The 21,679-nt window shown below is 50.8% G+C and overlaps 1 protein-coding gene across 1 annotated transcript; it reads left to right on the top strand.

The window, feature by feature from the left end:
* Positions 1-8,396: 8,396 nt before the first annotated feature.
* On the top strand, positions 8,397-10,712 carry LOC138784234 (involucrin-like). The gene has a single exon (XM_069959740.1). The coding sequence runs from the start codon at positions 8,397-8,399 to the stop codon at positions 10,710-10,712; it is 2,316 nt and encodes a 771-aa protein (XP_069815841.1).
* Positions 10,713-21,679: the final 10,967 nt, after the last annotated feature.

The following is a 21,679-nucleotide window of genomic DNA, read 5'->3' as shown; positions in this document are numbered from 1 at the left end:
ATATGGGGGCATACTGCAGGGGGCATTATATGGGGGCATACTGCAGGGGGCATTATATGGGGGCATACTGCAGGGGGCATTATATGGGGGCATACTGCAGGGGACATTAATATATGGGGGCATACTGCAGGGGGCATTAATATATGGGGGCATACTGCAGGGGGCATTATATGGGGGCATACTGCAGGGGGCATTATATGGGGGGCATACTGCAAGGGGCATTATATGGGGGCATACTGCAGGGGACATTAATATATGGGGGCATACTGCAGGGGGCATTAATATATGGGGGCATACTGCAGGGGGCATTATATGGAGGCATACTGCAAGGGGCATTATATGGGGGCATACTGCAGGGGACATTATATGGGGGCATACTGCAGGGGACATTAATATATGGGGGCATACTGCAGGGGGCATTATATGGGGGCATACTGCAGGGGGCATTATATGGGGGCATACTGCAGGGGGCATTATATGGGGGCATACTGCAGGGGGCATTAATATATGGGGGCATACTGCAGGGGGCATTAATATATGGGGGCATACTGCAGGGGGCATTATATGGGGGCATACTGCAGGGGGCATTATATGGGGGCATACTGCAGGGGGCATTAATATATGGGGGCATACTGCAGGGGGCATTAATATATGGGGGCATACTGCAGGGGGCATTATATGGGGGCATACTGCAGGGGGCATTATATGGGGGCATACTGCAGGGGACATTAATATATGGGGGCATACTGCAGGGGGCATTAATATATGGGGGCATACTGCAGGGGGCATTAATATATGGGGGCATACTGCAGGGGGCATTATATGGGGGCATACTGCAGGGGGCATTATATGGGGGCATACTGCAGGGGGCATTAATATATGGGGGCATACTGCAGGGGGCATTAATATATGGGGGCATACTGCAGGGGGCATTATATGGGGGCATACTGCAGGGGGCATTATATGGGGGCATACTGCAGGGGGCATTATATGGGGGCATACTGCAGGGGGCAGTAATATATGGGGGCATACTGCAGGGGGCATTAATATATGGGGGCATACTGCAGGGGGCATTATATGGGGGCATACTGCAGGGGGCATTATATGGGGGCATACTGCAGGGGACATTAATATATGGGGGCATACTGCAGAGGGCATTATTAATATATGGGGGCATACTGCAGGGGGCATTAATATATGGGGGCATACTGCAGGGGGCATTATATGGGGGGCATACTGCAGAGGGCATTATTAATATATGGGGGCATACTGCAGGGGGCATTATATGGGGGGCATACTGCAAGGGGCATTATATGGGGGCATACTGCAGGGGACATTAATATATGGGGGCATACTGCAGGGGGCATTAATATATGGGGGCATACTGCAGGGGGCATTATATGGGGGCATACTGCAGGGGGCATTATATGGGGGCATACTGCAGGGGGCATTAATATATGGGGGCATACTGCAGGGGGCATTATATGGGGGCATACTGCAGGGGGCATTATATGGGGGCATACTGCAGGGGGCATTAATATATGGGGGCATACTGCAGGGGGCATTAATATATGGGGGCATACTGCAGGGGGCATTATATGGGGGCATACTGCAGGGGGCATTATATGGGGCATACTGCAGGGGGCATTAATATATGGGGGCATACTGCAGAGGGCATTATTAATATATGGGGGCATACTGCAGAGGGCATTATTATTATATGGGGGCATACTGCAGGGGGCATTATTATTATATGGGGGCATACTGCAGGGGGCATTATTATTATATGGGGCATACTGCAGGGGGCATTATTATTATTATATGGGGCATACTGCAGGGGGCATTATTATTATTATATGGGGGCATACTGCAGGGGGCATTATTACTGTATGAGGGCAAAGCAGGGGGCACTTGTACTCTGGCCTCATGGCCATAGTACGTCTCATTGTACCCCTTTATACTGCAGTTATATGAGCCACATAATTATCAGCACCATATACTGTGGCTATACAGTGCACATCACCACAGTATATGGTGCTGATAATTATGTGCTCATATACGTGGGACTGTATGTATGAGTTTTCATGGGACTGTTATTTATATATATATATATATATATATATATATATATATATATATGGGAATACATGGCACTGTATGTATGAGGTTACATGGGATTGTATATATGAGGGGGTTATCCTTTTTTATTTCACTTTTTTAAAATGAATAATTTATTGAAAGGATCTCTGCCCGGCATATGTCACTCTTGAGGGCTTAAAAAGCAGCTCTTGTGGTGATAAGAAGCTGATTTAAAACCCCCAAGAGTGAACTCCGTGAACTATATGTATAATATGTCCTGTTTTAGTGTCATTTTGTGCCATTTTGGTTGGTGGTGTGCCCCGGGATTTTTTAAGTATAAAAAGTGTGCCGCGGCTCAAAAAAGGTTGAAAATCACTGCCTTATAGTATAGGCCCCCCCTCTGTGTAGACACCTTATAGATGGCCCCTTGTTCAGTCCTCAGTATAGATGGCCCTATGTGTATCATCTATAGTAGAGAGCCCCCTCTGTGTAGTCCCTTTTTAGTAGATGACACCCTCTGTGCATCCCCTATATCAGGGCTAGGGAACCTCAGCTCTCCAGCTGTTGCAAAACTACAACTCCCATCATGTCTGGACAGCCAAAGCTAAAGCTGTAGTTTTGCAACAGCTGGAGAGCCAAGGTTCCCTATCCTTGCCCTATAGTATATGGCCCCCTCTGTGTATTCCCGTTATAGATGCCTCCTCTGTGTTGTCCTCCTTTTAGATTGTTCCCCATTATAAATGCCCCTGTGTTGTCCTCCTTACAAATTGCCCCATTGTGTTATCCCTCCCCCATATAGGTATCCCCCCCAGTGTTGTCCACCCCCATATAGGTATCCCCCCAGTGTTGTCCATCCCCCATATAGATAGCCCCCAGTGTTGTCCACCCCCATATAGGTATCCCCCCCAGTGTTGTCCACCCCCATATAGGTATCCCCCCCAGTGTTGTCCACCCTCATATAGGTATCCCCCCCAGTGTTGTCCACCCCCATATAGGTATCCCCCCAGTGTTGTCCACCCCCATATAGGTATCCCCCCAGTGTTGTCCACCCCCATATAGGTATCCCCCCCAGTGTTGTCCACCCCCATATAGGTACCCTCCCAGTGTTGTCCACCCCCATATAGGTATCCCCCCAGTGTTGTCCATCCCCCATATAGATAGCCCACAGTGTTGTCCATTCCCCACATAGGTAGTGCTGTGCCTCCCCCATATAGGTAGCCCCCATATAGCCCCCACGCTCCCCCGTTGCCGGTGTCCTCTTCTTTCTTCCCCGCCGGATGAGCGGCTCCCTGCACTGCAGCGGCTAGGACTTCCAGTACAGGGAGTGAGCTCAGTGATGGCGCTGCCTGGGACTCCAGCAGGGAGCTGCTCATCGGGCGAGGGCCGGGCCGACACTCTTGTGATCGCAAGCAGCGTTGCTTGCGGTCACAAGATTGATTGACAGGGCGGGAAGCCTATGGCTTCTCGCACTGTCAATTAGACCGCTGAACACCGGGAGGTCGCCGGGTGTTGTAGGCAGTCCGTTTCGGGGGCCCCGGGCTCCATGATACTAGGGGCCCTGTAGCAGTATCTACGGCTGCTACAGCGGTAGTTCCGCCCCTGGTGCTAAGCAAGGTGTTCCTCAACCACACAAGAGTCTTTACATAAAGTAGCTGGGATACGGTTATCGGGACACTGCACCGAACCAGTTAGTTGTCAGTTGTCAAGATGGAAATCCCTTCAATGCCAGCAGTGTTATATATTACAGTCCGACCACCATCACACTCTCCGGGGGACATTGGGCAGAACCCACAGAGGTAACATGATGGATGTGTCCATTGCTGGATAAAGAGGATATGCAAAGCCTAGAACATGATATGCAGAGTCCTAGAACATGACACCATGAAACCAGGCGGACAGCAGGGAGTCCAGGAAGGAGGGAACAGAGTAAGGCGGACAGCAGGGAGTCCAGGAAAGAGAGTACAGAGTAAGGTGGACAGCAGGGAGTCCAGGAAAGAGAGTACAGAGTAAGGCGGACAGCAGGGAGTCCAGGAAGAAGGGTGCAGAGTAAGGCGGACAGCAGGGAGTGCAGGAAGGAGGGTGCAGAGTAAGGCGGACAGCAGGGAGTCCAGGAAGGAGGGTGCAGAGTAAGGCGGACAGCAGAGAGTCCAGGAAGGAGGGAGCAGAGTAAGGCGGACAGCAGGGAGTCCAGGAAGGAGGGTGCAGAGTAAGGCGGACAGCAGGGAGTCCAGGAAGGAGGGTGCAGAGTAAGGCGGACAGCAGAGAGTCCAGGAAGGAGGGTGCAGAGTAAGGCGGACAGCAGGGAGTCCAGGAAGGAGGGTGCAGAGTAAGGCGGACAGCAGGGCGTCCAGGAAGGAGGGTACAGAGTAAGGCGGACAGCAGAGAGTCCAGGAAGGAGGGTGCAGAGTAAGGCGGACAGCAGGGCGTCCAGGAAGGAGAGTACAGAGTAAGGCGGACAGCAGGGAGTCCAGGAAGGAGGGTGCAGAGTAAGGCGGACAGCAGGGAGTCCAGGAAGGAGGGTGCAGAGTAAGGCGGACAGCAGGGATTCCACGAAGGAGGGTACAGAGTAAGGCGGACAGCAGGGAGTCCAGGAAGGAGGGTGCAGAGTAAGGCGGACAGCAGGGCGTCCAGGAAAGAGGGTGCAGAGTAAGGCGGACAGCAGGGAGTCCAGGAAGGAGGGTGCAGAGTAAGGCGGACAGCAGGGCGTCCAGGAAGGAGGGTACAGAGTAAGGCGGACAGCAGAGAGTCCAGGAAGGAGGGTGCAGAGTAAGGTGGACAGCAGGGAGTCCAGGAAGGAGGGTGCAGAGTAAGGCGGACAGCAGGGCGTCCAGGAAGGAGGGTACAGAGTAAGGCGGACAGCAGGGAGTCCAGGAAGGAGGGTGCAGAGTAAGGTGGACAGCAGGGAGTCCAGGAAGGAGGGTGCAGAGTAAGGCGGACAGCAGGGCGTCCAGGAAGGAGGGTACAGAGTAAGGCGGACAGCAGGGAGTCCAGGAAGGAGGGTGCAGAGTAAGGCGGACAGCAGGGAATCCAGGAAGGAGGGTGCAGAGTAAGGCGGACAGCAGGGAGTCCAGGAAGGAGAGTACAGAGTAAGGCGGACAGCAGGGAGTCCAGGAAGGAGGGTACAGAGTAAGGCGGACCGCATGGAGTCCAGGAAGGAGGGTGTAGAGTAAGGCGGACAGCAGGGAGTCCAGGAAGGAGGATGCAGAGTAAGGCGGACAGCAGGGAGTCCAGGAAGGAGGGTGCAGAGTAAGGCGGACAGCAGGGAGTCCAGGAAGGAGAGTACAGAGTAAGGCGGACAGCAGGGAGTCCAGGAAAGAGAGTACAGAGTAAGGCGGACCGCATGGAGTCCAGGAAAGAGAGTGCAGAGTAAGGCGGACAGCAGGGAGTCCAGGAAGGAGGGTGCAGAGTAAGGCGGACAGCAGGGAGTCCAGGAAGGAGGGTGCAGAGTAAGGCGGACAGCAGGGAGTCCAGGAAGGAGGGTGCAGAGTAAGGCGGACAGCAGGGAGTCCAGGAAGGAGGGAGCAGAGTAAGGCGGACAGCAGGGAGTCCAGGAAGGAGGGTGCAGAGTAAGGTGGACAGCAGAAAGTCCAGGAAGGAGGGAGCAGAGTAAGGCGGACAGCAGGGAGTCCAGGAAGGAGGGTGCAGAGTAAGGTGGACAGCAGGGAGTCCAGGAAGGAGGGAGCAGAGTAAGGCGGACAGCAGGGAGTCCAGGAAGGAGGGTGCAGAGTAAGGCGGACAGCAGGAAATCCAGGAAGGAGGGTGCAGAGTAAGGTGGACAGCAGGGAGTCCAGGAAGGAGGGTGTAGAGTAAGGTGGACAGCAGGGAGTCCAGGAAGGAGGGTGCAGAGTAAGGCGGACAGCAGGGAGTCCAGGAAAGAGAGTGCAGAGTAAGTCGGACAGCAGGGAGTCCAGGAAGGAGAGTGCTGATTAAGGCGGACAGCAGGGAGTCCAGGAAGGAGGGTGCAGAGTAAGGCGGACAGCAGGGAGTCCAGGAAGGAGGGTGCAGAGTAAGGCGGACAGCAGGAAATCCAGGAAGGAGAGAGCAGAGTAAGGCGGACAGCAGGGAGTCCAGGAAGGAGGGTGCAGAGTAAGGCGGACAGCAGGGAGTCCAGGAAGGAAGGTGCAGAGTAAGGTGGGCAGCAGGGAGTCCAGGAAGGAGGGAGCAGAGTAAGGCGGACAGCAGGGAGTCCAGGAAGGAGGGAGCAGAGTAAGGCGGACAGCAGGGAGTCCAGGAAAGAGAGTGGAGAGTAAGGCGGACAGCAGGGAGTCCAGAGAGGAGGGAGCAGAGTAAGGTGGGCAGCAGGGAGTCCAGGAAGGAAGGTGCAGAGTAAGGTGGGCAGCAGGGAGTCCAGGAAGGAGGGAGCAGAGTAAGGCGGACAGCAGGGAGTCCAGGAAGGAGGGAGCAGAGTAAGGCGGACAGCAGGGAGTCCAGGAAAGAGAGTGGAGAGTAAGGCGGACAGCAGGGAGTCCAGAGAGGAGGGAGCAGAGTAAGGCGGACAGCAGGGAGTCCAGGAAGGAGGGTGCAGAGTAAGGCGGACAGCAGGGAGTCCAGGAAGGAAGGTGCAGAGTAAGGCGGACAGCAGGGAGTCCAGGAAGGAAGGTGCAGAGTAAGGTGGACAGCAGGGAGTCCAGGAAGGAGAGTCCAGAGTAAGGCGGACAGCAGGGAGTCCAGGAAGGAAGGTGCAGAGTAAGGCGGACAGCAGGGAGTCCAAGAAGGAGGGTGCAGAGTAGGGCGGACAGCAGGGAGTCCAGGAAGGAGAGTCCAGAGTATGGCGGACAGCAGGGAGTCCAGGAAGGAGGGAGCAGAGTAAGGCGGACAGCAGGGAGTCCAGGAAGGAGGGTGCAGAGTAAGGCGGACAGCAGGGACTCCAGGAAGGAGGGTGCAGAGTAAGGCGGACAGCAGGGAGTCCAGGAAAGAGGGTGCAGAGTAAGGTAAACAGCAGGGAGTCCAGGAAGGAGGGAGCAGAGTAAGGCGGACCGCAGGGAGTCCAGGAAGGAGGGTGCAGAGTAAGGCGGACAGCAGGAAGTCCAGAAAGGAGGGTGCAGAGTAAGGCGGACAGCAGGGAGTCCAGGAAGGAGGGTGCAGAGTAAGGTGGACAGCAGGGAGTCCAGGAAGGAGGGAGCAGAGTAAGGCGGACCGCAGGGAGTCCAGGAAGAAGGGTGCAGAGTAAGGCGGACAGCAGGGAGTCCAGGAAGGAGAGAGCAGAGTAAGGTGGACAGCAGGGAGTCCAGGAAGGAGGGTGCAGAGTAAGGTGGACAGCAGGGAGTCCAGGAAGGAGGGTGCAGAGTAAGGCGGACAGCAGGGCGTCCAGGAAAGAGGGTGCAGAGTAAGGCGGACAGCAGGGAGTCCAGGAAGGAGGGTGCAGAGTAAGGCGGACAGCAGGGAGTCCAGGAAGGAAGGTGCAGAGTAAGGCGGACAGCAGGGAGTCCAGGAAGGAGAGTACAGAGTAAGGCGGACAGCAGGGAGTCCAGGAAGGAGGGTGCAGAGTAAGGCGGACAGCAGGGAGTCCAGGAAGGAAGGTGCAGAGTAAGGCGGACAGCAGGGAGTCCAGGAAGGAGAGTACAGAGTAAGGCGGACAGCAGGGAGTCCAGGAAGGAGGGTGCAGAGTAAGGCGGACAGCAGGGAGTCCAGGAAGGAGGGTGCAGAGTAAGGCGGACAGCAGGGAGTCCAGGAAGGAGGGTGCAGAGTAAGGTGGACAGCAGGGAGTTCAGGAAAGAGAGTGCAGAGTAAGGCGGACAGCAGGGAGTGCAGGTCTTGAGGTGCCGCAGAGACTATACTTACCTTCTGTGTGGTACCTTCCAAGATGGCCGCCAGCCAGAGATGGGGACTTGTGCTGGTGAGGAGATTTGTGAGGTAAAATGGAGTGATCCTTTGTTTGCTGTCAGTGAACCAGTGGGACGAGAGTCTTTTAGGGTTGTCTGGGCCGGGACGTAATGGATCCCAGAACGTTGTGGATCCCCCCTCCCCGGTGTAAAGGAGAGTGAAGCTGATGGGGCTCCTCTGCATGAAGTATAACTCCCATCCGTCACACCGACTCCTATAGGATCCCCTCTCTCTCCTCAGTCTGGGGGTCCCCGCCTCTTCTGATCCGCAGCTACACTCAGCTTCTCACTCACACTCCTCACCCCACTCACACAGGGAGCTCATTAACATAACCCCACCCACTTTCTGGATCTTTCTGTAGGTTGGTGTGTGTGATAGTAGAGATAGGTGACTATCTACAATAACTTATCTCTATGGTATATAGCAAAACAATTACATGCACACTCCCCCCAACCATCCCGGATCGGGCAGGACAATTCCAATCCAATGGGGTGATGTCCCAGAGCGGCCCCCATGTGTCTTGCTATCTTTACCCCACCCCCGCATCTGAGGGATTCCTGTCAGTGCTAGAGGAGGCTGAGGGATTCCTGTCAGTGCTAGAGGAGGCTGAGGGATTCCTGTCAGTGCTAGAGGAGGCTGAAGGATTCCTATCAGTGCTAGAGGAGGCTGAGGGATTCCTATTAGTGCTAGAGGAGGCTGAGGGATGCCTGTCAGTGCTAAAGGAGGCTGAGGGATTCCTGACAGTGCTAGAGGGGGCTGAGGGATTCCTATCAGTGCTAGAGGAGGCTGAGGGATTCCTGGCAGTGCTAGAGGAGGCTGAGGGATTCCTGTCAGTGCTAGAGGAGGCTGAAGGATTCCTATCAGTGCTAGAGGAGGCTGAGGGATTCCTGTCAGTGCTAGAGGAGGCTGAAGGATTCCTATCAGTGCTAGAGGAGGCTGAGGGATTCCTGGCAGTGCTAGAGGAGGCTGAGGGATTCCTGGCAGTGCTAGAGGAGGCTGAGGGATTCCTGTCAGTGCTAGAGGAGGCTGAAGGATTCCTATCAGTGCTAGAGGAGGCTGAGGGATTCCTGTCAGTGCTAGAGGAGGCTGAGGGATTCCTGTCAGTGCTAGAGGAGGCTGAAGGATTCCTATCAGTGCTAGAGGAGGCTGAGGGATTCCTGTCAGTGCTAGAGGAGGCTGAAGGATTCCTATCAGTGCTAGAGGAGGCTGAGGGATTCCTGGCAGTGCTAGAGGAGGCTGAGGGATTCCTATCAGTGCTAGAGGAGGCTGAGGGATTCCTGTCAGTGCTAGAGGAGGCTGAGGGATTCCTGTCAGTGCTAGAGGAGGCTGAAGGATTCCTATCAGTGCTAGAGGAGGCTGAGGGATTCCTGTCAGTGCTAGAGGAGGCTGAAGGATTCCTATCAGTGCTAGAGGAGGCTGAGGGATTCCTGGCAGTGCTAGAGGAGGCTGAGGGATTCCTGTCAGTGCTAGAGGAGGCTGAGGGATTCCTGTCAGTGCTAGAGGAGGCTGAAGGATTCCTATCAGTGCTAGAGGAGGCTGAGGGATTCCTGACAGTGCTAGAGGAGGCTGAGGGATTCCTGTCAGTGCTAGAGGAGGCTGAGGGATTCCTGTCAGTGCTAGAGGAGGCTGAAGGATTCCTATCAGTGCTAGAGGAGGCTGAGGGATTTCTGTCAGTGACCGAGGAGGCTGAGGGATGCCTATCAGAGACCGAGGAGGCTGAGGGATTCCTGTCAGTGCTAGAGGAGGCTAAGGGATGCCTATCAGTGACCGAGGAGGCTGAGGGATGTCTATCAGTGACCGAGGAGGCTGAGGGATTCCTGTCAGTGACGGAGGAGGCTGAGGGATTCCTGTCAGTGCTAGAGGAGGCTAAGCGATTCCTGTCAGTGCTAAAAGAGGCTAAGGGATGCCTATCAGTGACTGAGGAGGCTGAGGGATTCCTGTCAGTGCTAGAGGAGGCTGAGGGATTCCTATCAGTGCTAGAGGAGGCTGGGGGATTCCTGTCAGTGACCGAGGAGGCTGAGGGTTTCCTGTCAGTGCTAGAGGAGGCTGAGGGATTCCTATCAGTGCTAGAGGAGGCTGAGGGATTCCTATCAGTGCTAGATGAGGCTGAGGGATTCCTATCAGTGCTAGAGGAGGCTGGGGGATTCCTGTCAGTGACCGAGGAGGCTGAGGGATTCCTGTCAGTGCTAGAGGAGGCTGAGCGATTCCTGTCAGTGCTAAAAGAGGCTAAGGGATGCCTATCAGTGACTGAGGAGGCTGAGGGATTCCTGTCAGTGCTAGAGGAGGCTGAGGGATTCCTATCAGTGCTAGAGGAGGCTGAGGGATTCCTGTCAGTGCTAGAGGAGGCTGAGGGATTCCTGTCAGTGCTAGAGGAGGCTGAGGGATTCCTATCAGTGCTAGAGGAGGCTGGGGGATTCCTGTCAGTGACCGAGGAGGCTGAGGGTTTCCTGTCAGTGCTAGAGGAGGCTGAGGGATTCCTATCAGTGCTAGAGGAGGCTGAGGGATTCCTATCAGTGCTAGATGAGGCTGAGGGATTCCTATCAGTGCTAGAGGAGGCTGGGGGATTCCTGTCAGTGACCGAGGAGGCTGAGGGATTCCTGTCAGTGCTAGAGGAGGCTGAAGGATTCCTAACAGTGCTAGAGGAGGCTGATGGATTCCTGTCAGTGCTAGAGGAGGCTGAGGGATTCCTGTCAATGCTAGAGGAGGCTGAGGGATTCCGGACAGTGCTAGAGGAGACTGAGGGATTCCTATCAGTGCTAGAGGAGGCTGATGAATTCCTGTCAGTGCTAGAGGAGGCTGAGGGATTCTGATTAGTGCTAGAGGAGGCTGAGGGATTCCTGTCAGTGCTAGAGGAGGCTGAGGGATTCCTGTCAGTGCTAGAGGAGGCTGAGGGATTCCTATCAGTGCTAGAGGAGGCTGAGCGATGCCTATCAGTGACCAAGGAGGCTGAGGGATTCCTGTCAGTGCTAAAGGAGGCTGAGGGATTCCTATCAGTGACCGAGTAAGCTGAGGCCAGAGTGGGGGGATGGGCGAGCAATGGATGACTGATCCTTGTAAAGGATATTGATGATCGATGATTGGTTTGTAGTTTTTATTCCACCTCTATCACTTCTACTAACCTATCCCGGCAGAGTACACTACTACTACTACTAACCTATCCCAGCAGAGTACACTACTACTACTAACCTATCCCAGCAGAGTACACTACTACTACTAACCTATCCCGGCAGAGTACACTACTACTAACCTATCCCGGCAGAGTACACTACTACTACTAACCTATCCCGGCAGAGTACACTACTACTACTAACCTATCCCGGCAGAGTACACTACTACTACTAACCTATCCCGGCAGAGTACACTACTACTACTACTAACCTATCCCTGCAGAGTACACTACTACTACTAACCTATCCCGGCAGATTACACTACTACTACTAACCTATCCCGGCAGATTACACTACTACTACTAACCTATCCCGGCAGAGTACACTACTACTAACCTATCCTGGCAGAGGACACTACTACTACTAACCTATCCCGGCAGAGTACACTACTACTAACCTATCCCGGCAGAGTACACTACTACTACTACTAACCTATCCTGGCAGAGTACACTACTACTACTAACCTATCCCTGCAGAGTACACTACTACTACTACTAACCTATCCCGGCAGAGTACACTACTACTACTACTACTAACCTATCCCGGTAGAGTACACTACTACTACTAACCTATCCTGGCAGAGTACACTACTACTACTAACCTATCCCGGCAGAGTACACTACTACTACTACTAACCTATCCCGGCAGAGTACACTACTACTACTACTACTAACCTATCCCGGCAGAGTCTACTACTACTACTAACCTATCCCGGCAGAGTACACTACTACTACTAACCTATCCCGGTAGAGTACACTACTACTACTAACCTATCCCGGCAGAGTACACTACTACTACTACTACTACCACTAACCTATCCCGGCAGAGGACACTACTACTACTAACCTATCCCGGCAGAGTACACTACTACTAACCTATCCCGGCAGAGTACACTACTACTACTAACCTATCCCGGTAGAGTACACTACTACTACTAACCTATCCCGGCAGAGTACACTACTACTACTACTACTACCACTAACCTATCCCTGCAGAGGACACTACTACTACTAACCTATCCCGGCAGAGTACACTACTACTAACCTATCCCGGCAGAGTACACTACTACTACTAACCTATCCTGGCAGAGTACACTACTACTACTAACCTATCCCGGCAGAGTACACTACTACTACTACTAACCTATCCCGGCAGAGTACACTACTACTACTAACCTATCCCGGCAGAGTACACTACTACTAACCTATCCCGGCAGAGTACACTACTACTACTAACCTATCCCGGCAGAGTACACTACTACTACTACTAACCTATCCCGGCAGAGTACACTACTACTACTAACCTATCCCAGCAGAGTACACTACTACTACTAACCTATCCCTGCAGAGTACACTACTACTACTAACCTATCCCTGCAGAGTACACTACTATTACTACTACTACTACTACTACTAACCTATCCCAGCAGAGTACACTACTACTACTACTAACCTATCCCGGCAGAGTACACTACTACTACTAACCTATCCCGGCAGAGTACACTACTACTACTACTAACCTATCCCGGCAGAGTACACTACTACTACTACTAACCTATCCCGGCAGAGTACACTACTACTACTAACCTATCCCGGTAGAGTACACTACTACTACTAACCTATCCTGGCAGAGGACACTACTACTACTAACCTATCCCGGCAGAGTACACTACTAATACTACTAACCTATCCCGGCAGAGTACACTACTACTACTAACCTATCCCGGCAGAGTACACTACTACTAACCTATCCCGGCAGAGTACACTACTACTACTAACCTATCCCGGCAGAGTACACTACTACTACTAACCTATCCCGGTAGAGTACACTACTACTACTAACCTATCCCGGCAGAGTACACTACTACTACTACTAACCTATCCCGGCAGATTACACTACTACTACTAACCTATCCCGGCAGAGTACACTACTACTAACCTATCCCGGCAGAGTACACTACTACTACTACTAACCTATCCTGGCAGAGTACACTACTACTACTAACCTATCCCGGCAGAGTACACTACTACTACTAACCTATCCCTGCAGAGGACACTACTACTACTAACCTATCCTGGCAGAGTACACTACTACTAACCTATCCCGGCAGAGGACACTACTACTACTAACCTATCCCGGCAGAGTACACTACTACTACTAACCTATCCTGGCAGAGTACACTACTACTACTAACCTATCCCGGCAGAGTACACTACTACTACTACTAACCTATCCCGGCAGAGTACACTACTACTACTACTACTAACCTATCCCGGCAGAGTCTACTACTACTACTAACCTATCCCGGCAGAGTACACTACTACTACTAACCTATCCCGGTAGAGTACACTACTACTACTAACCTATCCCGGCAGAGTACACTACTACTACTAACCTATCCCGGCAGAGTACACTACTACTAACCTATCCCGGCAGAGTACACTACTACTACTACTAACCTATCCCGGCAGAGTACACTACTACTACTACTACACTATCCCGGCAGAGTACACTACTACTACTACTACACTATCCCGGCAGAGTACACTACTACTACCACTAACCTATCCCTGCAGAGGACACTACTACTACTAACCTATCCCGGCAGAGTACACTACTACTAACCTATCCCGGCAGAGTACACTACTACTACTAACCTATCCCTGCAGAGGACACTACTACTACTAACCTATCCTGGCAGAGTACACTACTACTACTAACCTATCCCGGCAGAGTACACTACTACTACTACTAACCTATCCCGGCAGAGTACACTACTACTACTAACCTATCCCGGCAGAGTACACTACTACTAACCTATCCCGGCAGAGTACACTACTACTACTACTAACCTATCCCGGCAGAGTACACTACTACTACTACTAACCTATCCCGGCAGAGTACACTACTACTACTAACCTATCCCGGCAGAGTACACTACTACTACTAACCTATCCCGGTAGAGTACACTACTACTACTAACCTATCCCGGCAGAGGACACTACTACTACTAACCTATCCCGGCAGAGTACACTACTACTACTACTAACCTATCCCGGCAGAGGACACTACTACTAACCTATCCCTGCAGAGTACACTACTACTACTAACCTATCCCGGCAGAGGACACTACTACTACTACTAACCTATCCCGGCAGAGTACACTACTACTACTAACCTATCCCGGCAGAGTACACTACTACTACTAACCTATCCCGGCAGAGTACACTACTACTACTAACCTATCCCGGCAGAGAACACTACTACTACTACTAACCTATCCCGGCAGAGGACACTACTACTACTAACCTATCCCTGCAGAGTACACTACTACTACTAACCTATCCCGGCAGAGTACACTACTACTACTACTAACCTATCCCGGCAGAGGACACTACTGCTACTAACCTATCCCGGCAGAGTACACTACTACTAACCTATCCCGGCAGAGTACACTACTACTACTAACCTATCCCGGCAGAGTACACTACTACTACTAACCTATCCCTGCAGAGTACACTACTACTAACCTATCCCGGCAGAGTACACTACTACTACTAACCTATCCTGGCAGAGTACACTACTGCTACTAACCTATCCCGGCAGAGTACACTACTACTACTAACCTATCCTGGTAGAGTACACTACTACTACTACTAACCTATCCCAGGAGAGTACACTACTACTACTAACCTATCCCTGCAGAGTACACTACTACTAACCTATCCCGGCAGAGTACACTACTACTACTAACCTATCCCGGCAGAGTACACTACTACTACTACTACTAACCTATCCCAGCAGAGTACACTAATACTACTAACCTATCCCGGCAGAGGACACTACTACTACTAACCTATCCCGGCAGAGTACACTACTACTACTAACCTATCCCAGGAGAGTACACTACTACTACTAACCTATCCCGGCAGAGTACACTACTACTACTACTAACCTATCCCGGCAGAGTACACTACTACTACTACTAACCTATCCCGGCAGAGTACACTACTACTACTAACCTATCCCTGCAGAGGACACTACTACTACTACTAACCTATCCCGGCAGAGAACACTACTACTACTACTAACCTATCCCGGCAGAGAACACTACTACTACTACTAACCTATCCCTGCAGAGGACACTACTACTACTACTAACCTATCCCGGCAGAGGACACTACTACTACTAACCTATCCCGGCAGAGGACACTACTACTACTACTAACCTATCCCGGCAGAGGACACTACTACTACTACTAACCTATCCCGGCAGAGTACACTACTACTAACCTATCCCGGCAGAGTACACTACTACTACTAACCTATCCCGGCAGAGGACACTACTAGTACTAACCTATCCCGGCAGAGTACACTACTACTACTAACCTATCCCGGCAGAGTACACTACTACTACTAACCTATCCCGGCAGAGAACACTACTACTACTACTAACCTATCCCGGCAGAGTACACTACTACTACTAACCTATCCCGGCAGAGGACACTACTAGTACTAACCTATCCCAGCAGAGAACACTACTACTACTAACCTATCCCGGCAGAGGACACTACTACTACTAACCTATCCCGGCAGAGTACACTACTACTACTACTAACCTATCCCGGCAGAGTACACTACTACTACTAACCTATCCCGGCAGAGTACACTACTACTACTAACCTATCCCGGCAGAGTACACTACTACTACTAACCTATCCCGGCAGAGTACACTACTACTACTAACCTATCCCGGCAGAGTACACTACTACTACTAACCTATCCCAGCAGAGTACACTACTACTACTAACCTATCCCGGCAGAGAACACTACTACTACTACTAACCTATCCCGGCAGAGTACACTACTACTACTAACCTATCCCGGCAGAGGACACTACTAGTACTAACCTATCCCGGCAGAGGACACTACTAGTACTAACCTATCCCGGCAGAGAACACTACTACTACTAACCTATCCCGGCAGAGTACACTACTACTACTACTAACCTATCCCAGCAGAGTACACTACTACTACTAACCTATCCCTGCAGAGTACACTACTACTAACCTATCCCGGCAGAGTACACTACTGCTACTAACCTATCCCGGCAGAGTACACTACTGCTACTAACCTATCCCGGCAGAGTACACTACTACTAACCTATCCCGGCAGAGGACACTACTACTACTAACCTATCCCGGCAGAGTACACTACTACTACTAACCTATCCCGGCAGAGTACACTACTACTACTAACCTATCCCGGCAGAGTACACTACTACTACTACTAACCTATCCCGGCAGAGTACACTACTACTACTACTAACCTATCCCGGCAGAGTACACTACTACTACTAACCTATCCCGGCAGAGGACACTACTACTACTAACCTATCCCTGCAGAGTACACTACTACTACTACTAACCTATCCCGGCAGAGTACACTACTACTACTAACCTATCCCAGCAGAGTACACTACTACTACTAACCTATCCCTGCAGAGTACACTACTACTACTAACCTATCCCTGCAGAGTACACTACTATTACTACTACTACTACTACTACTAACCTATCCCGGCAGAGGACACTACTAGTACTACTAACCTATCCCAGCAGAGTACACTACTACTACTACTAACCTATCCCTGCAGAGTACACTACTACTAACCTATCCCGGCAGAGTACACTACTACTACTACTAACCTATCCCGGCAGAGGACACTACTAGTACTACTAACCTATCCCAGCAGAGTACACTACTACTACTACTAACCTATCCCGGCAGAGGACACTACTACTAACCTATCCCGGCAGAGTACACTACTACTACTACTAACCTATCCCGGCAGAGTACACTACTACTACTAACCTATCCCGGCAGAGTACACTACTACTACTACTAACCTATCCCGGCAGAGGACACTACTACTAACCTATCCCGGCAGAGTACACTACTACTACTACTAACCTATCCCGGCAGAGTACACTACTACTACTAACCTATCCCGGCAGAGTACACTACTACTAACCTATCCCAGCAGAGTACACTACTACTACTAACCTATCCCGGCAGAGTACACTACTACTACTAACCTATCCCGGCAGAGAGTACACTACTACTACTAACCCTATCCCGGCAGAGTACACTACTACTACTAACCTATCCCGCAGAGTACACTACTACTACTAACCTATCCCGGCAGAGAACACTACTACTACTACTAACCTATCCCGGCAGAGTACACTACTACTACTAACCTATCCCGGCAGAGGACACTACTAGTACTAACCTATCCCAGCAGAGAACACTACTACTACTAACCTATCCCGGCAGAGTACACTACTACTACTACTAACCTATCCCAGCAGAGTACACTACTACTACTAACCTATCCCTGCAGAGTACACTACTACTACTAACCTATCCCTGCAGAGTACACTACTACTAACCTATCCCGGCAGAGTACACTACTGCTACTAACCTATCCCGGCAGAGTACACTACTACTACTAACCTATCCCGGCAGAGTACACTACTACTACTACTAACCTATCCCTGCAGAGTACACTACTACTAACCTATCCCAGCAGAGTACACTACTACTACTAACCTATCCCTGCAGAGTACACTACTACTACTAACCTATCCCTGCAGAGTACACTACTACTAACCTATCCCGGCAGAGTACACTACTGCTACTAACCTATCCCGGCAGAGTACACTACTACTACTAACCTATCCCGGCAGAGTACACTACTACTGCTACTAACCTATCCCGGCAGAGTACACTACTACTAACCTATCCCGGCAGAGGACACTACTACTACTAACCTATCCCGGCAGAGTACACTACTACTAACCTATCCCGGCAGAGGACACTACTACTACTACTAACCTATCCCGGCAGAGTACACTACTACTAACCTATCCCGGCAGAGTACACTACTACTACTACTAACCTATCCCGGCAGAGTACACTACTACTACTAACCTATCCCGGCAGAGGACACTACTACTACTAACCTATCCCTGCAGAGTACACTACTACTACTACTAACCTATCCCGGCAGAGTACACTACTACTACTAACCTATCCCACCAGAGTACACTACTACTACTAACCTATCCCTGCAGAGTACACTACTACTACTAACCTATCCCTGCAGAGTACACTACTATTACTACTACTACTACTACTACTAACCTATCCCAGCAGAGTACACTACTACTACTACTAACCTATCCCTGCAGAGTACACTACTATTACTACTACTACTACTACTACTAACCTATCCCGGCAGAGTACACTACTACTACTAACCTATCCCGGCAGAGTACACTACTACTAACCTATCCCGGCAGAGTACACTACTACTACTACTAACCTATCCCGGCAGAGTACACTACTACTACTACTAACCTATCCCGGCAGAGTACACTACTACTACTAACCTATCCCTGCAGAGTACTCTACTACTACTAACCTATCCCGGCAGAGTACACCACTACTACTAACCTATCCCGGCAGAGTACACCACTACTACTAACCTATCCCTGCAGAGTACACTACTATTACTACTACTACTACTACTAACCTATCCCGGCAGAGGACACTACTAGTACTACTAACCTATCCCAGCAGAGTACACTACTACTACTACTACTAACCTATCCCTGCAGAGTACACTACTTTTACTACTACTACTACTACTACTAACCTATCCCAGCAGAGTACACTACTACTACTAACCTATCCCTGCAGAGTACACTACTACTACTAACCTATCCCTGCAGAGTACACTACTATTACTACTACTACTACTACTACTAACCTATCCCGGCAGAGTACACTACTACTACTACTAACCTATCCCTGCAGAGTACACTACTATTACTACTACTACTACTACTACTAACCTATCCCGGCAGAGGACACTACTACTACTACTAACCTATCCCGGCAGAGGACACTACTACTACTAACCTATCCCGGCAGAGGACACTACTACTACTAACCTATCCCTGCAGAGTACACTACTACTACTACTAACCTATCCCGGCAGAGTACACTACTACTACTAACCTATCCCAGCAGAGTACACTACTACTACTAACCTATCCCGGCAGAGTACACTACTACTACTAACCTATCCCAGCAGAGTACACTACTACTACTAACCTATCCCGGCAGAGTACACTACTACTACTAACCTATCCCTGCAGAGTACACTACTACTAACCTATCCTGGCAGAGTACACTACTACTACTAACCTATCCCGGCAGAGTACACTACTACTACTACTAACCTATCCCGGCAGAGTACACTACTACTACTAACCTATCCCGGCAGAGGACACTACTACTACTAACCTATCCCGGCAGAGTACACTACTACTACTAACCTATCCCGGCAGAGTACACTACTACTACTAACCTATCCCGGCAGAGTACACTACTACTACTAACCTATCCCGGCAGAGTACACTACTACTACTAACCTATCCCGGCAGAGGACACTACTACTACTAACCTATCCCGGCAGAGTACACTACTACTACTAACCTATCCCGGCAGAGTACACTACTACTAACCTATCCCGGCAGAGTACACTACTACTATTAACCTATCCCGGCAGAGTACACTACTACTACTAACCTATCCCTGCAGAGTACAGTACTACTAACCTATCCCGGCAGAGTACACTACTACTACTAACCTATCCTGGCAGAGTACACTACTACTACTACTAACCTATCCCGGCAGAGTACACTACTACTACTAACCTATCCCGGCAGAGTACACTACTACTACTAACCTATCCCGGCAGAGTACACTACTACTACTAACCTATCCCGGCAGAGTACACTACTACTAACCTATCCCGGCAGAGTACACTACTACTATTAACCTATCCCGGCAGAGTACACTACTACTACTAACCTATCCCTGCAGAGTACAGTACTACTAACCTATCCCGGCAGAGTACACTACTACTACTAACCTATCCCGGCAGAGTACACTACTACTACTAACCTATCCCGGCAGAGGACACTACTACTACTACTAACCTATCCCGGCAGAGTACACTACTACTACTAACCTATCCCGGCAGAGTACACTACTACTACTAACCTATCCCGGCAGAGTACACTACTACTACTACTAACCTATCCCGGCAGAGTACACTACTAGTACTAACCTATCCCGGCAGAGTACACTACTACTACTAACCTATCCCGGCAGAGTACACTACTACTACTAACCTATCCCGGCAGAGTACACTACTACTACTAACCTATCCCTGCAGAGTACACTACTACTACTAACCTATCCCGGCAGAGTACACTACTACTACTACTAACCTATCCCTGCAGAGTACACTACTACTACTAACCTATCCCTGCAGAGTACACTACTACTACTAACCTATCCCGGCAGAGTACACTACTACTACTAACCTATCCCGGCAGAGGACACTACTACTACTAACCTATCCCGGCAGAGTACACTACTACTAACCTATCCCGGCAGAGTACACTACTACTAACCTATCCCGGCAGAGAACACTACTACTACTAACCTATCCCGGCAGAGTACACTACTACTACTACTAACCTATCCCGGCAGAGTACACTACTACTACTACTAACCTATCCCGGCAGAGTACACTACTACTACTAACCTATCCCGGCAGAGTACACTACTACTACTAACCTATCCCTGCAGAGTACACTACTACTACTAACCTATCCTGGTATCCTCATTATCTCAGGGTTCCCGGCTGCTTATATCAGGGGTCCCAGTTCCTTATATTGGGGGTCCCGTCTCATTACGTTGGGGGTGAATCCCATCACAGATGAGACAGGACACAGATCTAATTCTACTGGTCCTGGCTGATTATATCGGGGGTCTCAGCCCCTTATAATGGGGGTAAATCCCCCATTAAACACAGATGAGACAGGTCACAGATCTATTTCGAGGGTTTATTAAAGCTTGGGGATCCCGGCTCCTTATATCGGGGGTCCCGGCCCCTTATATTGGGGGTAAATCCCCCCGTTACACACAGATGACAGGACACAGATCTATTTTGAGGGTTTATTAAAGCTTGGGGGTCCCGGCTCCTTATATCGGGGGTCCCGGCTCCTTATGTCGGGGGTCCCGGCCCCTTATAATGGGGGTAAATCCCCCCGTTACACACAGATGAGACAGGACACAGATCTATTTCGAGGGTTTATTAAAGCTTGTGGGTCCCGACTCCTTATATCGGGGGTCCCGGCCCCTTATATTGGGGGTAAATCCCCCCGTTACACACAGATGACAGGACACAGATCTATTTCGAGGGTTTATTAAAGCTTGGGGGTCCCGGCTCCTTATGTCGGGGGTCCCGGCCCCTTATATTGGGGGTAAATCCCCCGTTACACACAGATGACAGGACACAGATCTATATCTAGGGTTTATTAAAGCTCAGGGGTCCCGGCTCCTTATATCGGGGGTCCCGGCTCCTTATGTCGGGGGTCCCGGCTCCTTATGTCGGGGGTCCCGGCTCCTTATGTCGGGGGTCCCGGCTCCTTATATTGGGGGTAAATCCCCCGTTACACACAGAT

The sequence above is a fragment of the Dendropsophus ebraccatus genome, chromosome 2 (assembly GCF_027789765.1).
Source record: "Dendropsophus ebraccatus isolate aDenEbr1 chromosome 2, aDenEbr1.pat, whole genome shotgun sequence".
Lineage (NCBI taxonomy): Eukaryota > Metazoa > Chordata > Amphibia > Anura > Hylidae > Dendropsophus > Dendropsophus ebraccatus.
The sequence above is the reverse complement of the archived record's forward strand: the minus strand, read 5'-3'. Positions and strand labels throughout refer to the sequence as shown.